A 27,365-nucleotide genomic window follows, 5' to 3' on the forward strand; every position below is an offset into this window, starting at 1 on the left:
AGATAGTGAGGCAATAACTGCGAAGCAAGTAAAAGCTCACTTGCAGACAAAGAGTACGCATGAAACTGGAAGCACATGAACGCATAAGACGAAGATGATAACTAAGGCTGACATGTGATATCTCACCCTCGTCATTGATGATCGTGACGATGCACTTGGTCAGCTTGCCTATTGTCGCCCCTCCGTCTGTCTCAAACAGATCGATCTGGAAACTCTCATCACGCTCAGCTTTCTGAAAAAAAACCAAACCAACAACATCAAAATATCTTTCTGGAGAAGGAATGGAACACAGGTCAGAGATGCTAAAAAACAACAAACCAAAAAGAACACATACAAGAAAACCTCAAAAAATTTTAATGCAGTGTCGGGGGAAAAAATAAAAAGAATGAAAACAAGACAAATACAAATAGATTCAATTTCAGTACACACTGAACAACTGTTCTTTCATTCCTAATGCTATCTGTACACACAACCTTGACAGGCAGTACACACACTACTGATATATCCATTGCTCTGTGTGCATGCGCGCATGTGTGTGTGTCTGTGTGTGAGTGGAAATCACGGTGCATTGATGTATTTGTGTATTTTGATTTATTTGTGTTGCTTTTTGATCTTTTGGTTCAACTTTTGTCATGTTTTGTGTGTGCTGGATTTGGCTGTGGGCTGAAATACAGTGTGGGGTGAGTGACGAGCATGTATCTGCACTATTTACCTCCTGTTTAATGAATGAAGATGTATTGTACTGTGCTATATTGTGTTGTATTGCATTGTGTTACATTGTATTGTATTGTATTGTATTGTATTGTATTGAACTGTATTGTATGGTCTTGTACGTAACATGGTGAAATGTAATCTTTGCCCAGCTTAGAGAGAATACGAATAGGAATGTTTATTGATCAGCCCTTTGGCCCATGACTTGTTACATTTACTGTCAATTGGTTCCAGACAAGTAAAATGTTTTGGCAACGAAAACAATATACCAATCAAACACTCAAGTAAGGCACTTAAGCAAGACTATTGAAAGCATACTAACAAGTTGATAATTGTCCCATTCGTAAACATAGACAGGTTGTTCATGACTGTACTATTTTTGTTTGCAGCAAGAATGGATAATTTAAAACTTGATGGATTATTACAGAATTTTGAAGGTATGTATTTGTCTCTAAGTTCTTTATATTTTGGACAAACCAGTACAAAATGGACTTCTGTTTCTTTAATGGAACAACAAAACGGGCAGTTTAAACTATCCAATGAAACATTCTGACAGTAACACAAGCGGTCCCAGCTTTGAGAGAGAGAGAGAGAGTGTGTGTGTGTGCGTGCGTATGTCCTATGGTCCACTCACATCACTTGGAAACAGGGAGAGGTCGATGGTCTTGCTGGTTTCCTGGTTGTCGAACTTGAGCTCCCCCTCTCCTCCCTTGTAGTCTTTCCCATCCACAGCCGTGATGTCCTTCGTGCGCCACTTGACGCTGACGTGACCGTCAGCACCCCCCGTCCGAGCCACCGGGATGAGGGCTCGCAACCCGCTCTCCTTGATGACGTAGCTCGGTTTGGTGAACGCCAGCACGCCCGGCTCTGTGAAACAGTGCCTCAGTCATAAAATATTGTTATTCATTACTGTTCAGTTAGATGATATGTATGATAGACGTGTCCGACTATGACAGATGTGTCCAACCATGACCATCAGAACAGCAGTGGAGGCAACTCTCATACACCCTCATCATGCCGAAAACGCGACGTTATGCCTATGATGCAGCCTTCAAATTGAAGGCGATCGACCTAGCAGACGACAGTGCAAGCGACGAACCAGCAGCGACCTCCACCTTCATGTTCAGGAAGTGAAAGCGAGGCTGAAGTCAGTGACAAGATGGTGGAGGAAGCTGTGCTGGTTCTCTTCAACTCGGACACTGAAGACAAAGACTTTAGTGGATTCTGTGAATAAATGTGACTATCCCTAAATTATGGATCTTATTTTCGTTGTGTTTATTTATTATTTTTTTGTGGCACTAGCAGTATTTTCGCTTGCTTTTCTTTGTGTTGTTCCCGCTTGTGTTTATTTCATAACCTACAGCTTTTCTGTAGTATCAGTATGTGTTCCGGTACCGGAAATAAGTGTGGCTTATAAACCAGTGCGGCTTATATATGTATAAAGTTCAATTTTTTCCAAAATTTAGTGGGTGCGGCTTATATACTAGTGCGCTCAATAGACCGTACAAGCAAGTTCAAACTTTTGATTTTGAATAAGGAAAACTTTTCTTCTCTATGTATCCAGAATCATAGATCAAAGGCCACGTAGGCCACAGCCATGACACTCACCATCGTCGTTGATGATGGTGACCTGACAGATGGAGATGTTGCCTAGGGCCACGTCGTCATCGGGGAGACTGTGGATTCTGACGAAGAAGAATTCGTCGGGTTCCCACTCATTGTCATCCACAATGTCAATGAAAATGGACTTGAGGGACTCGTTCTTCTCAAAGGTGATCATCTGGTCAAAGGGGAGGTAGTCTTCTACTGCCATGGCAGTGCCATTTTTGGTTTCCACCCTGTTGAGCGAAACATATTAATGTCTGAAAGAATGAAGCTCAAAATAACTTGCTTGTGTTATAATTGATTGAATGGTTCTGCAGCCTAGTACCTTTCTGACCTTGTAAAGATTCACAGTCCATCGCCCCCTAGCCTACGTTCTTCATCTGACACATGCATGTTTAAAATCTTGAGTTGCAGGTATCAAGAGATGGACAGCACAGTCAAGCTGCAACCACAATTAACAATCCTTCCAAGCCAAAACAAGCGCTTTATCCCAGCTGCTCTGTCAGAAGGGCAAGCAAAGTCAGCTGTCTTCTCACTCACCGCACAGTGACTTCTCTGTCCATTTTGCCGGAGCGTCGGAGGCCGAGGCGCACCTTCCCCTCGTTTTCCATCACGGCCACACCCGCTGCCGTGAACTCGATCACGGGCTTGGTGCCTCCGTCTGAGTGGTCCACGAACTTGGAGATGGCAGCAGGGGACGCTCTGCGCTCTTCCTCCGGCAGCTGAACTCTGTTGTAGAGCTGAAAATGACGGCAGTGTGTGTGTGTGCATGTGTGTGTGTGCATGTGTGTGTGCGTGTGCGTGTGTGTGTCAGTGACTCTCTTTGCTGCTAGATCAGCCATGAAGTCTTTCCTTTCCTTTTTTTTTTTTTGTTAACATGTCACAGTTTTACCATAGGACTACAAGGGCTGAATCTATGAGACAAGTGTTTTGACTTCTGGCAGTATAAATTGGAATATTTGCCCTCCAATAGATCCTCCTTACAGAGAATAAAATGTGCTCATTCCAAATGCAGAGTCTTAAAAAAAAAAAAGCAAAAAAATTAACAAGAGAGGCAAGTCCTTCAAGACTCACTTGTGATACACTTAAAAAAAAAAATCTAATCGTTAAAATGTGTTCTGCATTTGTTATTATAAAGCTTCGGGTTAAAAGAAAAAGAAAAAAGAAAAAAAGAGTCCTAACGGCAGATTCGAACCCCACGTGTTCGGATGAGAAGAAACTGTCTTATCCATTACACTATCGTGGCTCCTTAACTGACGTTCAAAAATATCATATTTAAACATGCTTTTTTTAAAGGGCGATAAATCAATTGCGGTATTCGCAGTGAGAACCCTGTTCAAATCATATTATTCTGGTGTATCTTGGGCATTCAAAAAATCTTTAAGGACAATTAAAAATTCTTTTTAAGTCCGCGATAAAGGAGACGTGGCTATCTCCGCAATCACACTGCAACATTTAGCCATTTTCTATGGATCTAGATAGATGTACAAGTTTTTAGTTACACCTGGTTGACACGGTCGATTCAATTTCTCTTTTATGTTCATTCTAGTTTTATAGTTTTAAAGTTGATATGAAAATTTAGTATTTTGTTAAACTAATAACATGTAGAGCCAAGTACAAGTACTTCTAAAGTTGTATGAAGTGAAAAGGATTTCATTTTGAGAAAAGTCAAGACTGGAAATTTTTGCGTTTCATCAATTCAAGGGCATTAACTCTCATGATTTATTATTTTTAACTGTGAATTCCAACTGATTCTATAGATATCTTTATGGCAGTTTGGGGCATAATCCAGTAAGTGATGAGGCGTTCACAAATCTTTCTCTGAATAAATATTTAACGGTCTCCTTCTCCAACTTTCCATCACATGTTATCATGTATTGTCAATTGAATATAGGATTGAACGGGCAGGTCAACAACTTGAAACAAAATGGCGTCGTTCACGTTTGCGAAGAATATGAGCACGCGCTTTGAATATCTATAACTATGTGTACGCAATTGATTTTTACCCATGACCTTCAGGGCTCAGCCAATAGATCTATAAAGTCCACTCGTTGTATTGATTTTAGTATTTTCCGAAAAAGACCACTTGGGTGAATGAACACAGTGAAAGCCCTGTACACTGAGAGTAAAACACATGAGCTTTTTATGTATTGAGTATAATTTCAAAATGTAATGTTTAAGATGAGAAAGATCAGTAGCAAATTAAGCCCCCTAGCATTAATTACAGATTAATTTCCCTTTTTTACCATCTGCACCAAAACGTTTGCAAAATAAATATAACTTCCATGCTTAGCAAAAGAAGTTCCTGTTTGAACAAAAAATGATAAAAATGACTGCTCTTGTTGTTGTGGCAGAATATCATATCAAAGTGCCAAGTTTAGAGAATAAAAAAAATATAAATATAACAGTAAATGCAGTTTGCATATAATTTGGCTTCTTTAAAAAAAAAAAAATTGTGCCCATCTCAGAGGTGCAATATTGTTTTAAACAAGATGACTGGAAAGAACTGAATTTTTCCTATTTTTATGCCTAATTTGGTGTCAACTGACAAAGTATTTGCAGAGAAAATGGCAATGCTAAAGTTTACCATGGACACAGACAACCAAACACCGGGTTAAAACATACTCACTTTGTTTACACAAGTGAGTCAAAAACAAAAAAACCAAAAAAACGACCCCCCCCCCCCCCCCAGAAAACAAAACAAACCAACATAACAAAACAAATTAACACACCAACAAAACAATAACAACAAACAAGAACACAACAACAAAGAACAACAACTTTAATGGCACACTAATCATACTTTATTCCACTATGATAGATAAGATAAAAGGCACAAAAGGCATCCCATTTAAATCCTGCTCACATCCCTCTATCTGTGTGTGTGTGTGTGTGTGTGTGTGTGCTTGTGTGTGTGTGTGTGTCTCTCTCTCTCTCTCTAAAATTACATATAAACCACACAACTTCATTAAAAAACATACATTGTTTCTCTGACTGGCAGTTTTAGGGAAACAATACAAGGACACATTTCTGTACCACTGATCACCTGTTGTATGTTCCACATAATATGGTATCATGAAAGAAAAAGCTTTTTTAAAAATTTTTTTATTTTTATTTTATAGAAAACAATTGTTTGTTTGCTTAACAGTGCTTGCATTATCTAAATATATAGGTGAGAATGTGTGTATGTTGGTATCACTATTCTTTGTAGGTTTGTTAAAATATTCCAAAAATTGATTTTTTTTAATGTAAAAAATACACACATGCATACATATATACACACTGACATAAACCACCATAATTTTATACAAATTCATACACAATCATTCTTTTGGGGTTTAGCTTCTTTTAAAAAAAAAAGTTATTTTCAAGCATTAGAAACTTCCAAGCATGCCCCAAGTATTCGCCACAAAAGCAGAAACTGTCAGCCTTGTCGCCCGTTCAAGACCTGCAGGCGACGATGGATGCATCCTGTGAGGCTAGGTGTCAAAGCGCCAGGATCCAGGACCATGCTGAGAAACCTCATCCATTGTGCCGAATGTGATGCTACACCCCACCTCTGCTTGGAGCTGGATTACAGTGGCTGTGCCCATATATATATATCCCTGTGTCCTATGGGGCTAATAAAAAGACACCTGGGGGGTACGTTGGGAAATCTCATTCACTGCTGTCAATCAGCTTGATTGATTCAAACTGCAGGCCGTCCCTTCTCTTCTGTGCGTGTTGATACGGACATAAACAAGCGCTCTACCCTCTTACGTTAATGACATGCTCTCTTGAATGACTCCAGCGTCCCTCTCCCCCTGTACATAAAAATTGAGAATAAAATTAACTCAATGTAAAAAAAGAAACAACTAACCAACCATAACACCACCCCCCTCACCCCCAAAAAACCCTATTTGAGCCATGATCAAACCCACAATCTCCATACAGGAAACAACTGAATGACTGAACTATATATATATATATATATATATATATATATATATATATATATATATATATATATATATGAACCTGTTAGCCAGTGACCAGTTCTGCTAATGAAGTGACTGTGAGCAGCTACAACTATAAGTTGAAGCAGGAGGGCCAAAGAGCAATGCTGTTAAGTTCCACTTGTCATGACAACACTGTCACTGTTGCTGGCACTTGTTCCTTAATCTTTTTAGCACTGCCAGCATAAAAGCAACCTTGCCCTCCTCACCTGTCAATGTTTAGAATGGAAATTATTCTACACGTCATTGTCAGGATTAAAAAACAACAACACCTGTATCATTGTGGAACAGTTTGTTTATCACTTAACAGAAGTTGTGAAACATGACTTTCTTGCTAAAATCACGATCAAAATTTAAAAAAAAAAAAAAAAAGGTGCATGGAAATGCACAAAGTGCACCCAACTTTGTGAGAATAAGTTGCCTGGAAGTTTATCAAGAGCCATGTCCCTTCGCTATATTGTGGTTTAATACACTTAGCTTAAAGGTAGAAAAAAAAAACGGTTTGATGAATCCTGATTTGATGCCTGAAACACTGCTTGGGTGTAGGACGGAATCAGTTTATGAAGTAATCAAAGGATCAATTCTAAATGTACTGCAGATTGTAACCATATGATGCTGAAACATGCATTTGGTGCTGCAGCTGAAGGTATCTACCTCTGAACCAGGACAGATGGAAAGCTCTTCAACCTCTCCAGACTAAGAGCCAAGACTAAAGTCCAGCTGAGGTGCCTGCGTGACTTCCTCTTTGCAGATGACGCAGCAGTAACCGCCCACTCAGCCGAGGACCTACAGCAGCTCATGACTTGCTTCAGCGGGCTTACCATTAGCTTGAAGAAAACACAGGTCATGGGACAAGATGTTGACTCTCCCCCTGCCATCAGCTTCAATGACCATGAACTGGATGTAGTCCACGATTTCGTTTATCTGGGCTCAACTATCTCAGACACCCTCTCAATTGACGCAGAGCTCAAAAGGTGCATCGGCAAGGCAGCTACCACCATGACCAGACTGACAAAGAAAGCATGGAACAACAGCAAGCTGACTGAGCACACAAAGATCGAGATCTACAGAGCCTGCGTTGTGAGCACCCTCCTGTATGGTAGCGAGTCTTGGACTTTGCGTGCCCGACAAGAGCGAAAGCTCAATGCTTTTCACACGCGTAGCCTCTGACGCATTCTGAACATCACCTGGCAGGACAAGGTCCCAAACAACACTGTCCTGGAAAGAGCTGGATGCACCAGCATGTACATGCTGCTGAAACAGAGACGTATGCGCTGGCTCGGCCATGTCGTGCGCATGGACAATGGACGGATCCCTAAAGACCTCCTCTACGGAGAACTTGTGCACGGAAAACGTCCCACAGGCAGACCACATTTGTGATTCAAAGACGTGTACAAGAGGGACCTAAAAGCCTTGAACATCGACCAGAACAACTGGGAAGCAACAGCCCTCGAACGGTCAGCCTGGAGACAGACTGTGCAGAAAGGTCTTTCCAAGTTCGAAGAGACACTCGCTCAGCAGCACGAGGAAAAGAGAATGAGAAGAAAGGCTGCAGCCCAGGCAGACAGACCAGCGTCAGACTTCATCTGTGCCCTCTGCCACAGGGACTGTCATTCCCACATCGGACTGGCCAGCCAAACCCGACGCTGTACCAGAATAAACACCTAGAGCACAACTCCACAGTCTTCCGAGACTGAAGGATGCCTACCATGTAACCAGCAGTCAGAATGCCAATTCTCAGACAGACTGGTGAATGCATTTAAGCATTCTCTGAGTGTGACAACTAGGTAAACTGTATACACTCCTCTCCCTCAACAGACTGGTAAAGAATCCGGGGATGCTGCAGTCTTGTCAAGTGGACATGATGACCACATCTTCATTTGCCTTCACACATATGGTCAACAATGATACAATCATCAAGCGTCAACATGAGAGGCGAGGCCTTTGAGATTCGTCAACTTAGTCCAACGCAGGTATTGAAGAATAAATAAGAAAGAAAAAAAAAAGACACTGTGTAACAGGTGATTTTCAACAGGACATTGTAAGCTAAACGCTATTGACCATGATCTATAACTATGACTTTTGAATGGGTTTATTATATATTCTGGCAACAATAATCAACAGTGATATGGTCTGGGTTTATGTGAATGTCTGAGGCATCTGCTACTTTTTAAAAATAATATATTTTCAAAACTTTTTATACAGTAGCTGTGGTGTAGTGTATATGTATCAGTCTGCATGTTCTGACATGCATGTTCTGACACCTCCTTGAAACTGGGACTGGGAACAGCCAGCCACTGTACCAAGTTTGATTAAAACTGGATGAAAAACCCAAGATTCATCAACTTTGATGTTATTTTTCCCCCAAACACCATGTCAACTAATGACCTTTGATCCCTGACCCTGACTCTCCGAAGGTTCAAAGACTGCCCAAGTTTGATGAAGACAGGATGCAAGTACTCATCTCTGCTGTACCAATATGCCTTTTCTATTATTACACAATGCTGCGGCTCTTGACCTTTGATCTCCAATTTCAAACACGCAACCACCATGGCCAGTCACCACTCTAAGTTTGATGACAATCGGATACAAGGCGTTAGCTATATCAAGCTTTATTATCATTTTTTATTTAATGATCATGTCTTTCACACCGTTAAAGGCAATGACCAAATTCGTAAGTACCATCTGACCAAGTTGAATCCCTTTACCACTTGTGGTTGCTGAGAAAATGCCAACATCAAAGTTGACTCCCATTCCCCCGTAATCAGACGGGATGTTAAAGAGCTTACACATGCAACTTGAAAACAGAAATTGGCTGCAAAATCAATGCAATCAATGCCTCAGACTTGTGCTTTGATTATGATGGTTTGTGTCTTGCTGACCACTAAGGCCATTTCAAGGCACGTTACCACGTTAGCATCAACTTCAAAGTACAATAAGTACTACTCAGTTGTTCAATCTTTTCACTCAAAAAAGTTTAAAAAATCTTCCAGAGTTTAAAACATTCAAACTGGATTTAAAATGTTCACTTCTTTTAGCACCCATGGAGGAGGGACACCACAGAACAAAGTCTCCAGAGAATAATTGTGCCGTGTAATGTCTGTGTCTAATGTCATGCAGCTCCCAGCAGCAGGTACTGAGCTGGATTCCAAGCAGTGTGAGGTGGGTTCAGAATTATTTTCTCCCAGGACCATACTGGTAGTGTTGCCTGTGCCTACAGTCTATGTTATATGCACTCATGAAGTCAAGTTTCGTGTGTTAAATGTGCTGCAGTTGGTGTTAGCGTTTGAAAAGAGTATGGAAGCACAAAATCATCCAGCATGCATTGATCCTGAAAGGTGGTATGGATGCCAAAATGCAGACATATCATTGAAAGATTATTATTAAAAAAGAGAAAAAACAAACAAACAGAAAAACACCATATCCTCAATGCATGTCAAGGCGACTTGCAGAATTAATCACATACAGAAGGAAAACCATGAGCATAAAAAACCCCAAAAAATGAAAGAAAGAAAAAGAAAGAAAAAACCATCCTATTCTGACTTCTTAAATCTTCTGGCATCTGGATGATTATGGCAAAATTAAGCTTTCTGAACCGTGCTTTGGAAGGTAAATAACAAATGGTACAGGTAAAATTCCTCTAAACTGACACAGTAACTGTGCAGGGTATTCTTTTGACAGGTGTCTTCAGAACCACATGACTAGCATCCAATGGAGTGATGGAGTGGTGGGCCTAGTGGTTATACATCCACCTTGGCTAGGAAGCGAGTCTTCAGGCATGGAGTCAAATCCCACACTTGCCAGACTTTTCTTCCCCTCCACTAGACCTCAAACTTCACACAGAGAAATCTGTTGTCAAAACATAATACAATACAATCCAAGGTTAGTTACACTCAGGGTTGACTGGTAGTGAGGACAAGCTCAATCTGCTGATAAAATGTTATGCATGCATCTCTGACAACAACAACAACAAAAAAGAACCCAATTAAACTCAGCTCCTGGTCTTCACAATTGTGGCCTCGCTTCTAAGCCTGGTAGAACTGTTTTTACTGACAGGAGAAGGGGCAAAGGCGGGATCAAGCTGACACCATAAAACCAGGGAAAGGGAAGGGGGGTGGGGGAGGGGGACTTGGGTGTGACCGGACTGTTAGTGCTGGGATTGACACCAGAGGTATGGAAATTATTACTGCTGTCAGCCCAAGGCAAGACAGAACAAACACAAAAAAAAGTGTGTTTGTAAAGATTCATTCAATGCAGCTTTTTTTCTTCACTTCTTTCCTTCCTTCCTAACCCCCTTCTCCGTGTAAAAAAAGTTTTCTTTTTTTGTTGTTGTTCTTTTTATTTTTTTTCTTTCTGCTGAATTGTGCTCTATCCTCTTGTGCTTGTGCAAAAGGAAATCTCAGGATGGTGAGTCAGCACCTGGTTAAAGACCCACTCAATCTGAGTTGGTCCAGGGACTCTGTACTGCAATTACATATCCACTCTTTTGGTTGAAACACTCATCGACAGGTAGATTGAAATGACTCTTGACAAACACATGCATACACAATTGAGTCATTGATCAGTCTGCTGTCTGCCTACTTTTCGTTCTGAACCGCTTCTCAAAAACAAAAATAAACACACACACAAAAAAAACCCAACTGCAAAAGCAAATAGTATGACTAAAAACAACAAACAAAACTAAAACACCAAAAAGCAACTAATGTCAGTCATCGGCAGTTTCATTCATGCAATACATGTGAGGTTTACAAAGAGGAAATTGATATATATATAAATATTTACATCTGCTGTTTTAAGGTGCTTGGAAAAACAACAGACATACAATGGAAAGTCTTTACCGTCAACCCCTATTCTACCTCACCTTGTCTTCAATCTGGAGAGAAATGAACAATTGTCACATTTACTTGACGTAAACACTTTGTGCCACATTTTCATGGGTATCTTCAAACACACACACACACATACGTACATACACACAGACACACCCACGAAACAATTATCAGGTTTACTTGATGTGAACAATTTGTGTGATATTTTCATGATTATCTTCAAGCACACAAATCTACAAAAACTCTACAGAAAATGCACACCGTGTAATACATGTATTGGGTGTAGTAACCACATTGACTTAAGCACAACAATCAAATCCTACGCATCATGATTTCAGGACACGGATAAGGATCACTGAACTAGAAATGTGATACAGTCACAGGCACACATACCACTGTGAATAAAACATAGAAGAAAAATACTGTGCTGTATTCATTTTCACTTCAAAACATCATTTTGTTCTAATTACAAACGATATGGAAAAATATTCCAGGACACAGAAGAACTGCATGCACCAATGTTTATGACTGACCTACCATAATACCTACTATTCTGTATGTGTGTGTGTGTGTGTGTGTGTGTGCGCGCGCGCGCGCATGCATGCGTGCGTGCGTGTGTGTGTGTGCGTGTGCGTGCGTGTGTGTGTGTGCATGCAAACGTCTCTCCCTCTCCCCCCATGTGTATCTTTTTAATCTTATTTTTACTGTTTTTTCTTTTGTCATTACATACCCAGGGTGGGTGGAAAGAAGTCAATCAATTGCTTTTCTCATTTCCATGGCTGACCTATGTAAAATTTCTTTTTATCTTATTTTATTTTTATTTCCAAAGGCTGGGCGCAAAAAAAACAACAACCCCATACCAGTCGCTAATCTCAATTCCCTGGTTAAAGACCTGATCAGCATGTTGGGTTGATGTCAAGGTCATGCATATGCTCCTTTATAAAAAAAAACAAAAAAACAGCAGATGTAGTACAACATTAATTATATATGGATCAGTTCTACTCTTGACACCTCCTTGAAACTGACACTGAAACCTGGTTAAATCAAACGATGTTTTGTTTCGCCTCGCCCCAAGGGACACTGACTTATGCTTTCACACCTCCTTGAAACTGACACCTGCTTAAATCAAACAAAATTTGGTTTCCTTTTCATCTTATCTCATTACCCACCACAACACACACAGGTCACTGACTCACACTTCAACACATCCTTGAAACTGAAACCTCCATTTTATTTCGTTTTGTCCCCGCAGCCCCCACTCCAAAACCCACATGCAGGACACAACCTCCTTGAAAATGGAAAAAAACTGAAACCTGGTTGAATTAAATGAAATTTTTGTTTTAGTTTCACTTTGTTTCGTCTTGTCACATCTAACTCGTGCACTGACACCTCCTTGAAAATGAAAATGAAACCCCTGGTTGAATCAGATGAAACTTTTGTTTAGTTTGTTTCGTCTCGTCGCATCTCATTACCTCCCCCCCACCCACATGTGGGACACTAACTCGTGCACTGACAATTCCTTGAAAATGAAAAAAACTGAAACCTCTGGTTGAATTAAATGAAATTTTTAGTTTAGTTTCATCTTGTTTTTGTCTCTTCACTTCTCATTACACCCCCCCCCCCCCCTGCTCCCCCTCTCCCACACCCATATGCAGGACACGGACTCACCTCATTGAAAGTGGTCAGGACACGGGGCATGAGCTTGCGGCCGCCACTGATGCCGCGGGTGGCGTTGATGCGGTACCACATGCGGCTGTGCTCCTTCTCCATCTGCAGCTTGTTGGCCAGGATCTTGGCCGCCTCCGTCTCCGGGAGGTCCTCCATGCGTCCAAGTTCCTGCCACAGACACAGAGATGCCAACCCCTGTCAAGTGTTTGTTGGAACAATCAGGAAATTTGGCAGGAATGTTTTGAATCTGGTGGGAACACTTGAACTCCTGAGCCACATCAGCACATGTGCATTTTATCTACAAGGCATACAAACACTTGGGCCAGACAGAAATGTCACACTCGCACACATCTGTTCAATACAGAGGTACTTCACAAAATGTGTGTGTGTGTGTGTGTGTGTGTGTGTGTGTGTGCATATGCATGCTTATGTGAGTATGCATGTGCATGCATGTATGGGTGAGCGGAAGTTCACTGAATATGACCCATTTTTATATCTAATTTATTCAAATCCTTTGCATTCTCTGTATATCACATTTTATAATACTTCAATGTGCTTATTTAACAGTTTCTTTTGGTTATTTCATCCTTTTTGTTTTCCAATGAAATGGTTAACATTTGACATAACAAAAATTGAGCAACACAAAGTTGCTGCCTTCATGCACTGCACTTACAACAGGCCAGGGTGCTGCTTTGTATGGGGTCATCTAACTATAGGAAAATGGAGGAATGAACAACAACAACAACAAAAAGAAAGGGTGAGGGGAGAGGACAAAGAGAGAGGGAGAGAGAGAGAGGGAGAGAGAGAAGACAAGGGGGTGAAAAGGATTGTGTTGGGGTGGAGCACTACAGGAAGTGGGTGGTGGTGGGGTAGGGAATGGGGGCGGTGGGCTGACAAGTGAAGAGAATCAGATAATGGGCATTGATCCTCTGATGGTCCTGACCTGCAAAACATGCACCATGCCCATGCCTGTTCCTTCCTGCAACCCCCCAAGCTTTCAGCCCTTGTGATTATCATACCCTACCTAAACCCTTCAGCGCATTTCTCTCTCCCAGATCACTCTTGATCCTTTGATAATAGAGCTGGTCCGTCAGGCACCAGTGGGCGTTTCCTCCCCGGGAATCGTTTTAATCACTGAACAGCACACACACACACCAGCCTGCATACTGAGTGTGGCTGTTAACGTAACAGCTGCAAAGTGGTCATTCCTCCATCATCTTTTTTTTTTCAAAACCACAAAGCCATTTTCATTCATCCATTAAAATTATGTAACCTCATCCCCCTGACCAAGTAATTTTTATGCCATGATGACTGAAAGAGAGTTCCTGAATCGGCTGTCAAATTTATTGAGCATATTGTAAAGTGATGAATGAATGTGTTAACTTGTAAATTTGATTATCAAACTGGTTAGCTGGTTGTTGTTTCTCTCTGCCTTACATCAATGGTTATTATTTTCTCTTGAACTTCATCACCACCTTGACAGTTCCATTCTACACATTACACATTGGTTAGTGTGACTACGACAAACAAAACATGAAAAACTAATCAAAACAGAACTGAAAGTATGGTTCAAAACAGGAGTTCCTGATCATGAGAGCCTTAGGAGTAGATACTTGTGTTCGAGCCACACTGCTCCTATGTCAAGGGTCACTGTCACTGGCAATGCTGACAGATTTACATCCCTCTGTTAACAAGACAAACTGGTTTTTTGGTGCATGCAAACTGAAAGTGGCGTTCAAGACATAAATTTTCATTCCGTGGTCTTTGTGAGTACACGCTAACATCACAAAGAACTTGCAACATGGGATGAAAGGTGTCAAAATGTTAATCTAAAACCTTGCAGATATGGAAAAATCCAATCCAATCATGCTGCTTAGAGCCCAGCTGACTGCAAGGGTCCCAATTCTGGGATGAATACCTGTTCTTAAAGCCAGCCAAAGAGAACACAACGTTGAAAAGACTAATCCACTCATGTCTCACTCAGTTCATGTAAAATTCAAACCAGACATGGCAAGTGGATCAGAAACATGGGCATGCAAGTGTTAAGCTGAGCATCAAAGACCCAGTAAGACACAGGCTGACACATCGGTTGATGCTTACACACTGTCCCCTTTCAGATGAGACGAGACACACAAACACAATGACAGAAATATTTCAGCCATCAGCAAGCATCAACAACAAACAACAACAATGATGATAATGACCTTGGCCAAATGGAGCAGTTCCGTCTCCTGATTTCCCTCGTCCTTCAGAGGGCGCTGTTCCTCATCCACCTTGCCCTCTGAAACATCGACCGGTTACACCTCTGACGATAAACACACTTCACCTGCATGGTCCCCTCTCACACATCACACTGTTAAGTTCACCCTGGTCCATCAAACTCTTGAGCAGTTCTGTTAGAATCAGTTACTGTTACCATCAAGGTTTATTTTGTAACATCCTCCGATAATGTATATAGTTCATGTAAAATTGTTTGTATCAGCTAATTCCTGTAGCCTTGACACTGTTCTCCTATTCTGCCCCTTAGGCTGCTTTTGTGTTTCTGCAAGCTTTTGTAGTGTCTTTGCTTGGCTTTTAAACATATTCAGTTAAAATCTGGAAATGCTGAGAATACATCCCTCCTGAACGTTCTGGTCAGAAACATTCTTCATTGTGAATAATACACATAGACACACACACACACACACATCCACACACCAGACAGATAGGAAGATATATAGATAATATACAGATAAATGGATGAATAGACAGACAAACTGACAGTTACAATTAAAACCAAACACAGAACACATTATTTCTACTGCACACATACATTTTTCATGCATGTCTGGAGATGCTTATTATGTTGTGGACTAAATGCTTGCTTCGTTTTCTTTCTTATGTCTTTGGAGACATGTTATCATATATCAATAATTACTGTATGTTTTTCAGAAGGGTTTGGCAACAGTACTGGTTCGCATGCAAGACTGAAGAGTACTGATGATACTCTGTGAAATTGAGTGCATGTCCCTTTTTGGCCCAATCTGAATAGGGTTCTGACTTTTTGCAAATCAACCTTGTGTGTGTGTGTGTGTGTGTGTGTGTGTGTGTGTGTGTGTTGCTGTATGTGTGTGTGTGTGTTGCTGTGTGTGTGTGTGTGTGTGTTGTGAGTGCTCGCATACATATGTATGTGTGAGAGAGAGAGAGAGAGAGAGAGAGAGAGAGAGAGAGAGAGAGAGAGAGAGGGAGGGATAGAGAGAGAGAGAGAGAGAGAGAGAGAGAGAGAGAGAGAGAGAGAGAGAATGAGAGACAGACAGAAAACAGAGAGAGAAAGGAGCAGGTCGTGAAGAAGAGAAACACAAAACAACCCCATGCATTCACCAGTTAATCTGTGATCAAACAACCTCCATCAAATTTAAAACTTCAAAGAAAAAAAAAAGGGGGTGAAATAATTTTATCAAAATGAAAACAAAAAGAAATAAAGTGCATAACAGTGCAAAGACCGACCAATTGGCCCAGCCCCATAACAGCCAAAAATGAATAATAATAATAAAAAAAGAGAGCAAATTTTACAATTGTGCTTTCTCATTTTTTGTATTTTGCACAAACACACACATGTATACACATACACACAGACACACACACATATATATATAAAAGCATGGCAAACACATGTATACACACACACACACGCAGACACACACACATATATATAAAAGCAAGGCTAACAGATTTTTCAACACACATGTTCCCAAACTCAACATGGGCAAACAAACAGCAGAATTATCTAATATTACTTCACCGAAAGATACTGACGGACTCCCACAAGCATCTGCAAACATATATTGGTGTCCCCAAGTATTTTCTCAGTGATAGAGAAACCAAATTCATTGAAAATTTCACACAGTAACCTTAGGGTATCATTAACATGTCTGCAAAATATCTAAAAGTTTGGACCCAAATTATGCGAGTATTGTCAAATTCAAAACAGCATGTCAAAAAATACAATATCAGAGGAAAACTCACTTATTTCAGTTTATGCTAAATGTGGCCTCCATCTTCCTCCACGACTAAACGAAGCCGTTTCTTCCAAGCAGAAATGCTTTCACGTATTTCTTCCAACGATATCTCCTCCCATGACATAATTATCCTGTCTTTTTACGCCTGCTCGGTCAATTTGTCTCTCACTCCCCGGTAAACTTTCTCCTTCAGAGAGTCCCATAATATGGCATAATCCACTGAGCTACAGTCAGGACTTTGTGGAGGCCATTCAACCTTCTTGATGAATTCTGGTGTAGCCTCCTCCAGGTGGGCCTGGGTTACTCTACTTGTGTGTGAAGAAGCCCCATCTTGCTGAAACACGTAATTGTTTCTAGGATAAAGACGCCTACAATCCGGGAGAAGATTGTCATCCAATAACTGAATGTAGGTTTTACTATTAACCTTGGCTCTATCAGTGTCAATAAAACGAATGTTTGTTTTCCTTTCCAGCTACTAAATCTAGAAGTGTCATGATAGAGGCAAGATGGCTGAATTTCTCATTTCTGTTTCCCATAAACGCGGTTGTTTTGGCGATTTTCAGCTGTCTCTAACGTAAAGTCTTACTCGTCTGTGAAAATGATCCTTTTCACATCAGTGGCCGAGTAGCGGTCATTCAAGTTACGGCAGTGAGTTTTTCTTTTCGCTCTAACATTTTGGTCCCTCCTTGATACCCGTATCAACTTGAAGGGCTTCAGCTCCAGTTCTTTCGCCATTCTTTGCACAGAAGACTTGCTCACTTGTAAATCGCTTGCAACTTCTCTAAGAGATTTGTAGGTCCCTGGGTTCTCCTCCTGGGATTGAATCAGTTCCTCAATATGGTCCTTGTTCTCCTCCGAACATGCAGTCTTGGATCTCCCACTGCATGCTACTGACCTTGTAGTGCGTATTTTAGCGATAGGTCTGTTTACAGTGACATGACTCCACCCCTTGCCTGGAAATTCCTTTACGATCCTTCTTCCACCCCAGCCTTTCTCCTTGGAACAGTTTTCAATGGTAACCTTATCACTTTCACTCAAAGGCATGGCTGATCCTTCCAAACTGAAACTTTGGACAGAACTGATTTTGGATACAGATGACAATAAAAAAAATCAATAGACTTGACACCCAGACAGGCTATTTTTAGACTGACACTGACTGACAGATGCCAACACCTGACAGCTGGCATGAACATGATGACGGTCACATTGCACAGCTCTGATATTGGATTTTTTGACATGCTGTTTTGATGCTTATTGATGATACCCAAAGGTTACTGTGTGAAAATTTTCAATAAATTCGGTTTCTCTATCACTGAGAAAATACTTGTCAAAAAGCGGTTCACTTTTTGAGGGGGACACCCGATACAAGCTCACACACTAAAAAACAACAACAGCCCTCTTATGCAGAAGAAATCAAATGAGATATAACTGATGAAGGGAAACAAAACATGAAAAACAAAAACAAAAAAACAACAACAAAAAACAAAACAAAAACAATCCTGTGCAAAAAAAACCAGTATCTGTGAAGAGACTACAGAACATGCCATTCATTCCACAGTGTCTTACAACATGAATGTGAAATTCAGAGCAATCTACCTGAATGAAAAATTCAGAACAAACTGCAAAAACGCAAAATTCAGAGCAAAGTACATGAACGCAGAATCAAGAGCACTCTGCGTCAATGAAAAATTCAGAGCAAACTGCATGAATCTAAAATTCAGAGAAAACTACATAATCATATGAAAATTCAGAGCAATGCACAACATATTCTGGTCTCCTTTGTGGTCCGCAAAATGAATGCAAGAAGTCAGCCTCTAGCCCTGGATGATTATACAAATTACAATGATCATTCTTGTCATATTGTAGCCCCATATGATTATACAATGAGCATTCTTGATGTCACACTGTAACCCCAGATGATTATACAATGATCATTCTTGTCACTCTGTAGCCCCATATGATTATACAATGATCATTCTTGTCATATTGTAGCCCCATATGATTATACAATGATCATTCTTGATGTCACACTGCAGCCCCACATGATTATACAATGATCATGGATGTCACACTGTAGCCCCGTATGATTATACAATGATCATTCTTGATGTCACACTGCAGCCCCACATGATTATACAATGATCATGGATGTCACACTGTAGCCCCATATGATTATACAATGATCATGGATGTCACACTGTAGCCCCGTATGATTATACAATGATCGTTCTTGATGTCACACTGTATCCCCATATGATTATACAATGAGTATTCTTGATGTCACACTGTAGCCCCATATGATTATACAATGACCATTCTTGATGTCACACTGTAGCCCCACATGATTATACAATGATCATTCTTGATGTCACACTGTAGCCCCATATGATTATACAATGATCATTCTTGTCATATTGTAGCCCCATATGATTATACAATGAGTATTCTTGATGTCACACTGTAGCCCCATATGATTATACAATGACCATTCTTGATGTCACACTGTAGCCCCACATGATTATACAATGATCATTAATGTCAGACTGTAGCCCCATATGATTATACAATGATCATTCTTGATGTCACACTGTATCCCCATATGAGTATACAATGATCATGGATGTCACACTGTAGCCTCATATGATTATACAATGATCATGGATGTCACACTGTAGCCCCAGATGATTATACAATGATCATGGATGTCACACTGTAGCCTCATATGATTATACAATGATCATGGATGTCACACTGTAGCCTCATATGATTATACAATGATCATGGATGTCACACTGTAGCCCCACATGATTATACAATGATCATGGATGTCACACTGTAGCCTCATATGATTATACAATGATGATGGATGTTACACTGTAGCCCCATATGATTATACAATGATCATTCTTGATGTCACACTGTAGCCCCACATGATTATACAATGATCATTCTTGATGTCACACTGTAGCCCCATATGATTATACAATGATCATGAATGTCACACTGTAGCCTCATATGATTATACAATGATCATGAATGTCACACTGTAGCCTCATATGATTATACAATGATCATGGATGTTACACTGTAGCCCCATATGATTATACAATGATCATTCTTGATGTCACACTGTAGCCCCATATGATTATACAATGATGATGGATGTTACACTGTAGCCCCATATGATTATACAATGATCATTCTTGATGTCACACTGTAGCCCCATATGATTATACAATGATCATGGATGTCACACTGTAGCCCCATATGATTATACAATGATGATGGATGTTACACTGTAGCCCCATATGATTATACAATGATCATTCTTGATGTCACACTGTAGCCCAAGATGATTATACAATGATCATTCTTGATGTCACACTGTAGCCCCACATGATTATACAATGATCATTCTTGATGTCACACTATGATTATACAATGATCATTCTTGATGTCACACTATGATTATACAATGATCATTCTTGATGTCACACTGTAGCCCCATATGATTATACAATGATCATTCTTGATGTCACACTGTAGCCCAAGATGATTATACAATGATCATTCTTGATGTCACACTGTAGCCCCACATGATTATACAATGATCATGGATGTCACACTGTAGTTGATGTTGATGTGTTGATATAGTTATACTTTACTCTTAGTTTGATTTTTTTTGTTTTTTGTAGTTCTTCCTCTTAACCTCTGCCACATTTCATGTCTCTTTTCCTGTCTCATTCATCCCACCACCTCTTCCCATCGCCACACACACACACACCACTCCCACCCCTGTCTAATATCACTTAACAGTGAAAAGACATTAAATTAAAGAAAGAAAGAGAGCATCTTGAATTTTTCCACAGAGAAAACTGTTGAGACAAAAAAGTTATACAATGCAAAACAATACAATACAATACAAAAACATGCACACACAGAGAGCTCAGTCTGAACTCCACAGCTTTCCTTCTCATGTCGGTAGATCATATATCCTTGCCTAAGCCCTTTCCTAGCAGTGTATTCAATGACACCCAGAGACTCAATGGCATATATCATAGCATGCACACCAAATGAAAAGTGCAATAGCCTTGCAACAGCTGCATATGCACGCACGCTAGAGTGATGGTGGTCCTTATAATGTGTGAGCGCACACAGACCTGTAGCTCTGATGTAAGGACTGAGTCCCTCGTACCAGGTGGTACTCTGTGTACGCTGTGGCGCGTTCTTTGTTCCGCCTTTTTCCGAGACATCCTGGCAACAGCTGTGGTCTCCGAACAACTGTCTTCATGGTGTGAGTACATACAATAAGCCCACAGCCCTGATGTAAGGTCAATACCCCCTCCCTGCGTGCATTATTTAGTTTGCCTTTTCATGACGCAATGTTGTACATACACTCACACATTTACTGTAATCAATATCATGTTCATGGACACACCATGTGTATTAAAAGCATTCTGGGTCTCCCTGACCGTAACCTTTTCTCTCTCTCTAAGAGCTGAAATGGGTCACATCTGCATTAAGACTCCAAACATTTTCCTTCTTGCATTTAACAGAAAAATTGTTTCTTATAAAAGTGGAAGAAGTTTTGCAAGGAACAACTCTTTTGTTACTGTAGATATTTTACAAGTATCACAACTATATGCTGCACACAGGATCTTGTTTATCATTTCTATGATAAGACTAGCACCCAGACTATTTCTTTAAAAAAATCAATAAAGTGGTAATTAGTGCACATATTCTGCTATTCTAGCAATGACGATATGTAGATTTTTGTGCTGAAATTATCTTTCTTAAGTGGAACTTTCTCCTAACTGGTAACAAAAGTAATAATTCATTTCAGCAATGAAAAGATATAGTAACAAAATACCTTGTAAATGCCCAGTATCTAGCAAATGCCCATTCCCACAGCTGGGGTTAGAAACTGTGCATAGGATAAAGTACCTTTTCAGCACCCACACCACAATTTGAAAATAAGAAGGAAAATCATCATGAACAAACAACAGTTCAATTTCCAATTTCATCGTGACTGTGTTGCCTTTAAAAAGCAGTGCAGAATTAGATCTGGAGATAAAGAATAGAAAGCATGCATAAGAGACATCAGCGTGTCATTGAAAAACCAAGCGTGAGCGAGCAGTGGCGTTACTCCATGACTGATGCAGTGTCTGTTTTAGGCAGCAGTTTTGTTCTCACTCCCAGCCCAGCCAGTGCTGTGTGGTGGAACTTTAAGGGAATGTGCTTACCCAAAGGGTATGAAGTACCCAGTCAATGCCAGTGCTGTGTGGTGGAACTTTAAGGGAATGTGCTTACCCAAAGGGTATGAAGTACCCAGTCAATGCCAGTGCTGTGTGGTGGAACTTTAAGGGAATGTACTTACCCAAAGGGTATGAAGTACCCAGTCAATGCCAGTCCTGTGTGGTAGAACTTTAAGGGAATGTGCTTACCCAAAGGGTATGAAGTACCCAGCCCAGCCAGTGCTGTGTGGTGGAACTTTAAGGGAATGTGCTTACCCAAAGGGTATGAAGTACCCAGTCAATGCCAGTGCTGTGTGGTGGAACTTTAAGGGAATGTGCTTACCCAAAAGGGTATGAAGTACCCAGTCAATGCCAGTCCTGTGTGGTGGAACTTAAAGGGAACTGGCTTACCCAAAGGGTATGAAGTACCCAGTCAATGCCCACCCCCATCTTAAGGGTAACATTTGTGCAAAGTGGGGTGGGTACTTCCAGGGTAGTTTACAGTATACCAGTATGCACACACACACACATATATATATATATATGTGTGTGTGTGTGTGTGTGTGATATGTTGACCTGAAGAATGTCAATAACCTTCGCATTTCCCTCGCAATGCCAAGCATATACGCCATTTTGATGCTCCAAGTTGGTGAATCAGAAAAGAAGACAGGAGAAGAGATGAGAAGAGATTTGAGAAGACAATCAAAGGACGCATACATGCATACGTGTGTGTGTGTGTGTGTGTGTGTGTGTGTGTGTGTGAGTGAGTGTGTGAGTGCGTGTGTGTATGCCCGCACGTTCACTGAACGAGGACTATTTTCCTTGATCTGCCATTTCATTGGATTCCATTTGATTCATTAATGGATTTCTTTCATTCGTTTCATTTTATTCTATCTCTCTCTATATATAATATGAATATATATATATATATATATATATATATATATTGTACCTATCTCTCTCTCTCTATATAAATCATATATCTACATATGTACATGTGTATGTATATCTATCTACACACACACACACATATATATATATATATCTTCCCCTGCTCATCTCTTTCAATCCTGCAGCTTTCAGTTGGCTCTCAGGGCCTGACAGAGAAGTGGATCTATGGGCAGGTCCGGCACTGCCTCCCACCCCACCCCACCCTCTTTCTTTTTCTCCCCCCCAGACCCTCCCTTTTTTTAATTTATTTATTTTATAGACACAGATATGGTGTAGCGTTCATGGATCAGTCTGCATGCTTTGACACCTGCTTCGAATTGAAGCTGTTGACATACCGGTGAACAAGGAAGCTGCAGACCATTAATGCAGTGGAAAAAGAAGAAAACAATATTCTCTCTCATTATATATATATATATATATAAAAGACTAGCTGTTAATATATATATATATATATATATATATATATATATATATATCTTTTATATCCTTCTTGTTTATGACAAAAATGTTTGTTTGTTTTTCCTCTGAAAAGTCAATGAGAATACAAGGAGGGAAAAGTCATTAAGAAAATCCCCCCCCACTACCCCCTCCACCCCCCAAAAAAGTCAGAAGGAAAAAAAGAGGGATAAAAAAAAAGAAGTCAGGACCCCTACCCCCACCCCCCAAAAAACCCATTGCAGATCAAGGTCTAGACTGATGTCAGCCATTCTCCTGTGAAAAAGATGTCCGTCCGGTGTTTCTGGGTAAATGCATATACAGTGATGACAGTCTCAGTGAGCATAACAGATAAACAAACAAACAAATAAAAAGATAAATAAATAGATAAATCATACACAGACAAACCATATCTTATCTGTACATACTACTACAGCTGCTTCACTTCATGTTTGACACAAACCTAGGCTACTAAGTAAGGCTAGGCTCTCAAGACCTGATCAGCACGTTGGGTTAATGTCAAGATCAGGCATCTGCCTTAAAAAACAAAAAAACAAAAACAAACACACAAAAAACAACAACAACAAAAACAAACACACACACACACACAAAAACAACAACAGAAGATGTTGTGTATCATACATGGATTAGCTCACACACTTTGACACCTCCTCGAAATTGAAACTACTTCACTGTTAGCACACACACACAAAAAATCCCCCCAAAATCTGACCTATTCAAAAATATCTACACACATATATGTGCCTACACAAAAAAAACAAATGTGACGACAAAGCAACAAAGACAAAATGTACGAATACTCATGCAGCGTGATGATACGATACAATACGAGGAAGGAGGGATTGTTAGCCATGATGTGAGGTGCACTGGAAGCAAGTGTGACACACATAACTACACAGCTGGTAGTCCCTTGACTGCACCTGCGAAGTGAGCTCACTTACCTTCCACCTCCACTGCAACAGTCTCTGGGGAGACCGTTTTTGTGTCGTCTGTAAAGATAAAGGGGGCTGCCTTCACAGTACATGTTTTTTCCTTTTCTTTCTGAGCCCCTGATATGTCACATACCCAGGGGGCCCCTGTACTTCATACAGTGGGAAATTAAACAAAAAAACCCCCCTACATCACCAATTAAACCAATGCTTCCACCCACCCCTCCCATAAAAAAGTATTCAAACCAAACACACACACGCACACATAAAAACTATTTGTGGCTGCAAATCTGTGTGTGTGTGTGTGTGTGTGTGTGTGTGTGTGTGTGTGTGTGAGTGCATATGTGTGTGTGTGTGTATGTGTTATGAGTGAGTGCATGTCAGTGCAAGCATTTATGCCGATAAATATGTCAGCCTGAGCATGTGTGTCAGTGTACATGTATGATGCACATGTATGAGGGTGTGTGCCTGTGGGTTTGTGCATGCGTTGGTGCCTGTGTGCAAGTGCGTGTTCTTTCATTATCACTGTAAATAAAAAAGAAAAAAGACAGAACTTGGAAACCATGGCTGGCATAATACAGGATGACACAGAACAGGGCAGCCCAGCAAATGCTGTCTGTCACCATTGAATGCACACCTCCTTTTCTGTGCACAAGAATAATACTGAACATTTAACCCGAAAAACAAACAAACAAACAAAAAAAACTACCTAAAAATAAGCAATGAATACAAAACACAAATACTCTCTGCCCTTCCCCCCAACATGAAAGTAAACACAGTTTGTTGCCAATGAAAAAAATAATAATGAGTACATCGAGTGCAAACATAATTATGGCACCATTTCCTACATCAATGAAAACCAAGAGAATGAGGATGCTAAAATAGATAAAAGCTGCTGAACCTCAGTAGAATATATCTGAGAAGGGGAAAAACAAGTTGTCTCTCTCTCTTTCTCTCTCCTTCCCACGTAAACACATGTGTGTGCACACAAACACACACAAAGACATGTGCATACATACACAGTGACTGACAAAAAAACCCCCAAAACACAATGAAAGTACAGATGAAGACTACAGAGGAAGGTTACCCCCACCCCCATCTCCTTCCTACATCCTCTGTTCTCTGTTTCCTTCTTTCACCCTTTCTCTCATTCATTTTCCTATTTCTTTTCTTGATCTCTTACCTTAGTTTAACTAAATGAACAAACAAAAACAAACAAACAAATAGAGAAAGAGAAAACAAAACAAAAGAAACTGATGATGCATTCTCTAAAAAACAAGAACAAAATCTATTTCTTGACAATACAGAAAGGAAACTTTCAAAATGTTTTTTTTCCCCCAACTGATTCACATTCTTGCTGACATTAATTGTATCCATGAGAAACATGCTGTTCCCATAGGTGCTGTTTCTTGAAATGCTTGCTGAATTACTGCATGCCAAGCAAGTTCCGGAGACAGCCAAGGAAATGTGTGCGCCTGACAGTCAGTCTGCTCTACACAATGCCTCTGGTAATGACACAATGTGTCTCTGAGAGAGAAAGATAGAAAGAGAACAAGAGAGAGGGAGAGAGAGAAAGGGGGAGATAGAGACTGAGAGGGACGGAGTGAGAGAGAGAGCAGGAGAGAAAGAGACAGAGACAGGGAGGGAGGGAGAAAGAGAGGGGGAGAGAGCAAGTGAAAGGGGGAGGGAGGGGGAGAGAAAGAGAAAGGCAGGGAGAAAGAGATGGAGAGAGAGAGGTGGTGGGAAGAGAGAGAGACAGAGAGGAAGAAACAGAGAGAAATAATGGGGATATAAGACTAAGAGGTCTAAAACTGCTTGTGAGGCAAGTTACACTGATTCTCATCTACTCTGGCTGACAGTGTCACATTTTTTATCAGCCAACAATCTTTTTCCTGATTTTTTTTTCATTTTCATCATCCTTCTCAGTTGATTAATTAACCAGTCAATGATCAATCAGCTAAAATCATTAAAAGAAAAGAAAAGAAGAAGAAGAAGAAGAATTGCAAAATTCAGTCACTTAGTCAATGCAATCATCAGTCTTAAGTATAACAACATTCATGCTGGTGTTTGTATTTAATTATTATTCAACTACGCTTTTGCTCCTTGGCATGGCCAGCAGTACTTCACAGATGAATACACTTGCTTCATTCTCTTCCCTCAGCGCCCCCCCCCCCACCCCCTTCCTCTAACCTCCCTCAGATACCTAACTCCCCCACCCTCTCCTCTATTCTTTCTTGTTGACTGGCTGCTTGACCCAAAACCCATAATCCCATACATCTTTTGACCTGCATGCTGCCTGTTTGGTTCTTCGTTGAGGCTTTACCACAGTTCAGAGTGTAACACACACACACATACACTTAGCACACCAGCTTTTGGGTGGATATATAAAGTGAATTAATGCTCTCTCCCAGACCAAACTTGTTTAATCGGTCTCATACCAGTAAGCAATAACAGGGCAAAGCACAGCACTTTTGTCTTTAAATTACCATATATTCAGTATTTGCTTGACTGATATAAAGATATTTTTGTCTTTAACCAAGTAACCAGACACTCAACCAACTCTCTTTCTCGGTCTTTTTTCAAAGGGGTAAGACACAGAGAGAGACAAAGAGAGAGGGAAGGAGAGAGAGAAAGAGAGTGATAGAGACAGACAGACAGAGAATGCAAATCAAAATGTGAATATTTCATTCATTGTATTTATAGGCCATAGCCCCTCTGCTTGCGTGAGCGAGCAAGAGAGAGAGTGAGAGAGATAGAGAGAGAAAGAGAGATAAAGAAGTGATGGCAGGTGATTGAATGCTGTACAGCTTCAGAAGCAGAATGACTTTATCATAACATTTTTGCGACAAGATGAAACAAAAAAATCAAACAAAAAGAAAAAGAAGATGCATTAAGTAGGAAAAGAAATGCTTTAAGCACCAAGACATATCTTTTTCAAGCATAAACTTTCATAAACCATAGAACCCAAAGAGCCAAAATGCTCCAAAGA

The 27,365-nt window shown here is 40.4% G+C and overlaps 1 protein-coding gene across 3 annotated transcripts in view; it reads right to left on the bottom strand.

Annotated features, from left to right (window-relative positions):
* LOC143292651 (sodium/calcium exchanger Calx-like) overlaps positions 1-27,365 on the bottom strand; it is a 108,015-nt gene that overhangs the window by 9,059 nt on the left and 71,591 nt on the right. For all 3 annotated transcript variants that reach the window (XM_076603144.1, XM_076603142.1, XM_076603143.1), the window contains 6 exons: positions 15,013-15,089; positions 12,809-12,976; positions 2,857-3,056; positions 2,320-2,549; positions 1,346-1,578; positions 127-232 (listed from right to left, as the gene is read on the bottom strand). In XM_076603144.1, coding sequence (XP_076459259.1) covers positions 127-232; positions 1,346-1,578; positions 2,320-2,549; positions 2,857-3,056; positions 12,809-12,976; positions 15,013-15,089 — 1,014 coding nt within the window. The remainder of the gene's footprint in view (positions 1-126; positions 233-1,345; positions 1,579-2,319; positions 2,550-2,856; positions 3,057-12,808; positions 12,977-15,012; positions 15,090-27,365) is intronic.

Source organism: Babylonia areolata, chromosome 18 (assembly GCF_041734735.1).
Source record: "Babylonia areolata isolate BAREFJ2019XMU chromosome 18, ASM4173473v1, whole genome shotgun sequence".
Taxonomy (NCBI): Eukaryota; Metazoa; Mollusca; class Gastropoda; order Neogastropoda; family Buccinidae; genus Babylonia; species Babylonia areolata.